Source organism: Poecilia formosa, unplaced genomic scaffold (assembly GCF_000485575.1).
Source record: "Poecilia formosa unplaced genomic scaffold, Poecilia_formosa-5.1.2 Scaffold297, whole genome shotgun sequence".
NCBI classification, from domain to species: domain Eukaryota; kingdom Metazoa; phylum Chordata; class Actinopteri; order Cyprinodontiformes; family Poeciliidae; genus Poecilia; species Poecilia formosa.
Window position 1 is genome coordinate 437,366 of NW_006800236.1, and position 8,075 is coordinate 445,440.

General features: G+C 39.8%; 1 protein-coding gene across 1 annotated transcript; it reads right to left on the bottom strand.

Moving 5' to 3' along the window:
* Positions 1 to 775: 775 nt before the first annotated feature.
* On the bottom strand, positions 776 to 8,069 carry LOC103151944 (sodium/myo-inositol cotransporter). Its single transcript, XM_007572227.2, has 5 exons — positions 6,871 to 8,069; positions 4,023 to 4,907; positions 3,739 to 3,934; positions 3,219 to 3,346; positions 776 to 3,126 (listed from the first exon to the last, which is right to left on the bottom strand). Exons 2-5 carry the CDS (start codon positions 4,660 to 4,662, stop codon positions 1,919 to 1,921), a joined length of 2,172 nt encoding a protein of 723 aa, XP_007572289.1. The 5' UTR covers positions 4,663 to 4,907; positions 6,871 to 8,069; the 3' UTR covers positions 776 to 1,918.
* Between the last annotated feature and the right edge of the window lie 6 nt (positions 8,070 to 8,075).

An 8,075-nucleotide genomic window follows, 5' to 3' on the forward strand; every position in this document is an offset into this window, starting at 1 on the left:
TTATGAGATCTCAGTGTTTATCAATCACAATATCTTACTGTTGCTTCCTATTGAAGCTTCTAAATTGCTGCACCTCACTTCCAGAAAAAAAATAACTGAAACTCACCATGTTTCAGGTTTTGCTACTCATTGCATGAAATCAAACTGTCAGCAAAAAAAGTGTATTTTCTTAGAATCATGGAGACTGGAAATAAACTGTGTGGGTTTGACATGTTAAAATCAGAGAAAGATTCACCAGCAAACTGTGTTTCTGTTTAAATTGCATGAGATTGAACGTAACTCAGTGGTCTGCCTTGATGGGTTCTGCTAACAATAGAACTAACTGGGTCAGACAATGGCCTCCAACCCAACTTGGTTGATCTTTTATAAATGTAAATGCACACACTAGCTTAGTAATTTCCTAAGCAGCACCTGTAAAGCAAATGTTCAGATGTGTTACTTTTCCTGAGGTCAAAATTACTGAAAGTCAACCCTCAGGTGGACTGGTGGGAAAGTTCTTCAGTTTTGTTTTTTATTTTTATGAATTGGAGATTTACTGGCACACATTCATAAAGCACACCTCACTATTGTACCTCACCTCACTATGGCATTTTAAACGTTACATTTACACTTCGCGCCTTTTATGGGTCAACCACACCCAGTTTGTTCCAGGAAGTGGTTGAAATAAATGAAAGAAGCCGTGCGACTTCCCAGCAACTTGTTGGTTTTAAACCACAAATACTGAGTATGTGCTCATGTGCATTTTATTCTCATAGACAAGAACACACATAATCTAGGGTGAGTTTTCTTTTTAATACAAAAACCTTTAAAAAAGCTGGTTAACAGTCATATTGACAGCAAAATAATGGAAAGAACAATCAATCAAGAAGGTGACAACTGCTGGTGACATTTCTTTGGAGATGCCATTGCAATGTAATGTTTTTTGCTTGTTTGTTGTTTCCTTTCCATCTTGTAAAGTACTCTGAGTTGGCTTGTTGCTGAAAGTGAGCTGTACAATTTTCAGCAAATGGGACTTGAGTAAAAGTCGACAAGTAACATTCCATTTCAAATCTGCAAGTTTCCACTGGTGCAGGAAGGTGTCCTGTGATTGCCTGGTGGCATTTAATTGATGTCACAGGTTTCTCTGACATCAGTGGTTCATAGTTGTTTTGTGGGGGTTTTTTTAGATGGAAAGTAAAAAAATCTTGAGAAGTATGACGGTTAAAAGTAAAAATAAAAGTGTGGTCAAGGAAGGATTAGAGTACCCAAATAAGTCCATGCATGCTAACAGTGTGTTCACATCAATGCCGTTTAATCCATCTCAGTCAGAACATCTGATCAAAAACCTTCAAAATTTTCCATTTCCTCTGCTTCACTGAACCCAGTCAAACCTACTTATGTTCAAAATAAACAGGGCAGTCATCTGGGTTAGGGTTCACAATGATGTTTTACAATCAATTCATTCAAACTTGCAACCATCAGTGTAAGTTTTACAACAAATACCTTACAGATCATCAGATATTACATTTGTTCTTAGAAAATGACAGTACCTGAATGGAATGCTTTTACAATGTGTACAGAAAATCTTCAAAAATAGCTGATTTGCTTTAGCTGTGAGCTGTAACAGCAACGCACATTACTATTGTCAGATGCATGTGACAAAATAGACCGATTATTTTCAATAAAAAATTTTTTTTAAAAAGCACTGATGGTGACTGGCCAGCTGCCAGCACTCCACGATATACAGTAAACAAATAATAATCAATATCGTGAAAGAGAAGCATTTTAAAACGTTTTGAGTATGACTTGGAAGTATTACTATCTGAAGTGGAGTAAGTGCACTGTACGCCGCAACACGGTGTCATAAATTTACCGTAAATTCAGGGAGATAAGAAATAAATTTAGGATTAGGACCTCGTTTTAAGAGAATTTTTGCTGTCTATAAGGAGAAATACAAATAAAGAAAGATCCCAATCACACAAATCAGTACCAGTGCTGCGTTTAGTATGATTCGGGTTCTGGGAGGTTCGTAAAGAAGCTTATTTACAATCCTCTCCTGCTCCTGAGCTGTGATGACCCGAGTCTGCGAAGATTTCTTCCGGGGGCCACAAATACCCCCACAAACTTTCACAGAGTCTCCTCCTTCCCCCAATTGGAACTCCTTCCCCTCTTCCACATCCTTCACTTCTCTCCCATCTCCCTCGCCCTCCTGCATAGGCTCATCTATCACATCATAAGAGCCATTCTGTAGTGATGACCGGGCTGGGATTATGTTCCCATTGGTCGATTGAGTGTTTTCATATCTACCATCAGTGCTCCTGAGGTTCTTTTGGTCGGTATGGAGCATTTCTTCACCAACACCACCACCTCCATTTTCAGTTGCGTTTGTTTTGTTAAGGTTTTCTTCACCTTGATCGGTTGCTAGTGTGTTAAACTTCATTCTCTGCCTTAACCCCCATAGAGTAGTAGTTCTGATTAGCTGTTTTTCCGGCGGAGGTGTGCAGAGACTCACAATGACAGTCGTTATAGCTGATACCCAAAACAAGATGGCCGCCACATACATGAAATGGATTTGTTTGATGAAGGACGGTCGCTCATCCGGCTGGTCGCAGTACGGTTCTTTGTAAACTACTGCTAAGATCAACCGCAGAGCGCCAAGAGCAGACCCTACCACTCCACCCCAAAAGGCACCGGTCTCGTTGCAGCGCTGCCACAGAACACCGAGCAGGAACAGCGCCGCCACAGGGGGTGTTAAATAATCGGACACCTCTTGGATGTAATAAAACATTTGCCCCCCTTGCATTTCGATGACAACCGGCACCCAAGCAATGCTGAGGGCCACCATAGCGACGACAAAAAGCCTGCCGGTTATCACCAGCTCCTTGGACGACACGTCCTTTCGCAGCATTTTGTAAACATCCAGCGTGAATATGGTGCTTGCAGAGTTGAAGATAGAGTCCAAGTCGCTCATCAAAGCAGCAATCATGGCCGCCATCATCAACCCGCGAAGACCGACGGGCATCACCGACATGACGAGGCGAGGGTACGCCACGTTGCTGCAGCCGGCGGCAGAACCGCACACCTGCATGCAGTGCTCTGGGCTGATGCACGCCAACTGGTCAGTGAATAAGACCCTGGAAATCATCCCTGGAATTAAGATAAACACACACACACACGAGGTTATGGCTGATTCAAGCAGTTGGGATTTAGTTCTTCAAAATGCAATAAGATGTCTTTACCTGGCATGACCATGATAAACATGGGGAGAGTTTTAAGGAAGCCTGCCATGATGGTCGATCCTTTGGCATGAACAATGTTCTTTGTGGCCAGAACTCGTTGTACGATCACCTGATCTGCACACCAGTACCTGAAATGCATGTTTTGAAGTTGTTTAATAGGGAAGCGACGTTTTAAAAAGCAAACAAATCATCCATTATTTGGTAAACTGGTCAAATCAAGCAAGCACTGACTCTGGTTTAACACAAGAAATGACTGGTAAAATAAATCACAAAACATGACAAACAAACAAACAGTTTTTTTTATATACACTCTGTCTTTCGTAGAGTGCCAGTGTAAATAAAATCATTTAAACATAATCTCCAGATATCATCTGCATTTTAGGTCTCATATGAACAAAGTAGCTTATTAATTCAGCTTCAGTTGCTCATTAGGGTTGGATTGTGATTTAATAATGGTTAAAGTTAGACTGTCTTTGAGAAGCTTGTGGTATAGAAATTAAATGTAAGAGAGAAAAAGTACCAGATTGAGGCAGGGGTCTGACCCAGCAAGAAACCAGGCCAGGGCAGATCTGGATCTTTTGGGCCTCGCAGGATTTTCAGAGCATTTGGTTTTGGGTGGAGATGATGCTGACAGGATTCAGAGTATGTCAGATTAGGTGAAGACAGAAGAATGGCAGTGATGTTTGGACTGGCCTGCATGTACTTTTCTTTTAGTCCTAAAATGGACAAAAGAAGCCAAATTTTAGTTGTAAATTTACCCCCAAAAAAGTATAAATCTGTGGAAAAAGTGACAGAAACAAAAACCTTCAAGGCCTCCGACTTTGGCGAAGCCGATTCCTGTCAGACAGAGCGCTCCGGCGATCATCAGAATTGCTTGGACTGTGTCTGTGTAGATGACAGCGACCAGACCTCCAGTGACTGTCAGCGCAGCTGTCATGACGATGAGGACGATGATGGAAACATAAAGGTTCCACCCTAAGGATTCCTGGATGAACAAGGCTCCTGAATAGAGGTCCACAGACAACTTGGTGAAGATGTAAAGCACCAGAGTCAAAACTGCAAAATACACTTTCAGGCGCTTTCCTCCGAATCGCTTGGACAGGTACTCTGGCATGGTGTAGACTTGACAGTGAATGTACACAGGGATGAACACCCAGCCCAGTAACTGAAGCAGCAGTAGAGCGTTGAATTCCCATGCAGCCACGCTAAACCCGCTAGCGGCCCCCGACCCGGCGAGTCCAATGAAATGCTCAGTTCCAATGTTGCTGACGAAGAGAGACGCTCCCACGGCGAACCAGTTCATGGAGCGACCAGCCAGGAAGTAGCCGCTCACCGTGCCTTGGTTGGATTTTCGCATTGCCACAAAGCCGATCCCAAGCACCACGATGAAGTAAATTACGATAACAACAATGTCTGCTGCTTCCATGGTGGCATTGGTAGCCATGATTGAAGACTTCTTAGATTGCTTAGATTACCTATCTTTTAAACCAATCAGACAAAGTTTTGATCTGCATTTACAAAAACTATCACCTATGATATAATTTTCAGAATCACATCTAAGAATCTGATTTTGTAGTTAACTTCTGACCTTCAGTAGTTAACGGCTCGCTTCAGAAAGTCGGTGTAGCTTAACATTTAAAGGTCGGTGGATTGTTTTACCAAATGAGAACTCAGAAGAAAGTTCACATCCTGCAAGAAAAAAAAAACAACAAACACGATTGAATAGTGTTTAGTAGCATTGCGTAGGTCCAAGCGTTGCACCAAACACTTCATTCTAATCCTATAAAGTGGTCGGATCAATAGTTCAATGGGCTTTTCTTTGAACTTCGACTGGTTTCTCACTCATCTTACTACAACATGCAGTGACCAGCCAGGAAGACTCCGTGATGGCATAGTTACTTTGAAAAAGTAACTTAGTTAAATTACTGATTACTTGATTTGGAAAGTAACTAAGATTACAAGTAACTTTTTTAGTTACTTGTAATCTATTGAAAGTTGTATTTCAATATGACTTTGAAAACACCCACATCAAAAATATGTAGTTAAATGAATCACATTATAGCTGTTAATTTTTTACTTTGCGACTCTACAAACTGAAACTCCATAGCCAAAAGCCCAAAGGACCACAAATAGTCAATTACACAAAAGTATGACTCTTTGAAATCATAATATGAACACGCTGGGGTTGCTGCTCTGCTGATTGAAAGAGCTGTTGATGAAAGATCAAAACAAGTCAACTGAAAGTGAAAACTTTGTGGTTTGTCAAATAAGAGTACATCAGATTATTAAGATCTGGTTTTCCTGCAGGTGGGCACACACTGCAGTCTCAAAGCAAATCTAACTTCAACAGAATTAAAACCAAACATAAATGAATTGCTGTGTGTTTTCTAGTGACATTTTGGTATCTTAGTACAAAAATGTTGAAGGGTTTACTTTAACTAATTACCTCAACTCGAAGTGACCTTTCTTAAATTTAGAGGCTCAAAAAAAATCTATTTGTTTATTTAGGGCTGAAGCTTTAGAAAGCGCAAAGTCGACGGGAAGCAACCTCAGGTTTGTAAATGGCAAACCAGGAAATGCTACAAAGTGGACACGCAAGAGATAATTTGTACAAAATTGGGTTAAATGGGCAGGAATATGCATTGAAATGAAAGTGCACATTCAGAAATTTTCCAGAACTGTGGAAAAACTGTGGAGTGAATTTTCCAGGAATAAGTTTCTGTATTTCCAGGAATAAGTTTCTGTATTTCCAGGAATAAGTTTCCGTATTTGTAAACGTGAGCTCTAATTACACCAACACCCAACCGTTTCCTCGGCTGTGAAGGTTTTTAGTCGCTACTGTCAACAGTTCTCAGATGGCCGTGCATAAGAATGAGTGTTTGAAGACTTTAATGTTCGGAAGACTTTAACTACAAAAGTACTGGAATAAAAAGGTGCAACATGTTTCTAAAATGAGCAGTTGTTTGTAATTGAAACACTTTCAAATTCAGGTCAGCAGTGCCAGCTTTATTTTTGCTATGCTAGTCATCCACAACAAGAGGAAATTTTGAAGTCATTTCCATGTCAAAATTCTTTTCTAACTTCTTGTAAAGATAGCTGTAATACACTGCTCATTCTAACACAACACAAATAAAAGGTGGAGATTGAGATTTGACTGATTTATTGTTGTTTTCTAAAGCAGTACTACGTAAAACAAAAGTTAAGATAACAAGGAAAGAAGCAACAAAGATGGGTATATATAGTGGCATTATTCTAAAAAGAAACAAAACTATCACTAAATAAGATGAAAAATAGAATAAATATTGTTGGGACTTCTTATGAGTTTTAACAAACTAAAAGTAATTAAATCCTAAAGTAGAATGACTTTGGAGTATTTCTATGACAAAACACACTGCTTCTACATATCACAATCAATTAAAATGGCCCATGTTTGGGGGTTTTTTCAGCTTAAAGTTTCATTAACATCTACCAACTCACAGTTCTGGTGAAAATTTTGATATTTTGTTGCACTAGAGTTAACTTACAAGAGAATATATCCATATATCACATAAGTTTATTAATTATCTCAATGCATTCTGAAACTCTTAAAGGAGACCAAGAGGGAACTCACCAGCTGAAACCAAACTGAATGCAACATTTAAGTGAGACTCACCTTGGTTTCTGTTGCCTCCAACAGGTTGGCTTTTAAGACATAGTTCACAGGTGCAGTGGTTGGAGCTCCTCTGCGCTGGGAACGGGTCCCTCGGGTTATTAGGAGACAGAGCTCCGCCTCCGCCCACAGCAGCAGCATTGTCACCAGAGTAGGCGGTGAGGATGGGGTGGGAAGGAGGAGACCCATGATACTGCAAACCCGAGAAAGCTTTCATTTGTTTTTGTGGTCGGGAGAGTGAACGCAACGGAAAACGGAAAACCCCCCATGTCCTTCAGTCTACTAAAAACCACTGCAGCTGCTTTTAAACTGCTTCCTGAACAACAGTAAATCCGTCACCTGTTGTCTTCTATATGTAAAATGTTCACGGGTTATTTAAACCATTAAAAAAGAGGTAGTGACATAAATAATTGTAGACGCTGAAACATTATTTAAATTTACATAAACGGAGTCAATACTTAACAGTTTTAAGTCAATATTAGAGCTGTAATTTAGCATCCCACACCTGAGCAAGAACTAATGCGCCCCCTAGTGTTAAAAGAATGTACATATATGTCGTGATTAGCTGTCGGCAGCTTCGTAAGTGGTTTACAATTTACATCCTGTACATAATGTGATAGACAGATATAATGCTTCATATAAACTAAAAATAAAAACACTTGATTATAAATTCACTGACAAACAAATGCAGCAGAATTCTCATCCACTTGGCATCAATTTAGCTATTAATTAAAGTATTTTAGACTAAAGTCAAAGCTTGACTTAGGCATAAAATAAATTCAGCAAGAATGGACATGCTGAAAACATTTTTGTTGCATTAGGAAACAAAGCACATGCTTTCAGACTCCAAATCAACAGGGGGCTCCCACGAGCTCCAGACCGTTCACACAGGAATTGGGATTTTGAATAGATTAACATTTTCGTACTCACCTAGCTGTTTCACCTCCACGTGATGTGGCTCCAAACCAACAGGGGGCGCCCACGAGCTCCATATTGTTCGCACAGGTCTGGTTCACAAGTGTTATATATATATTTTTTAGTTATTTACAATATTATATATAAATCAGTGTTTACAGATTGACACTTTTCTTAGAAAAATATTTCAATTTTTGAACTCACTTAGCTGCTTTACCTCCATGTGTTCGCTGGCCTAAACTGCAAATGTAACCAAAAATGTCAGAATCACAAATAATGATTTAATCAAAATG

Bases quoted from the DNA above. Each gene is read 5' to 3' on its own strand.
- LOC103151944 (XM_007572227.2), bottom strand. From the start codon at position 4,662: ATGGCTACCAATGCCACCATGGAAGCAGCAGACATTGTTGTTATCGTA. The intron at 3,935-4,022 runs GTTTTTGTTTCT...TGTCCATTTTAG, and splicing joins CAAAGTCGGAGGCCTTGAAG to GACTAAAAGAAAAGTACATG. The intron at 3,127-3,218 runs GTAAAGACATCT...TCTTAATTCCAG, and splicing joins GTTTATCATGGTCATGCCAG to GGATGATTTCCAGGGTCTTA.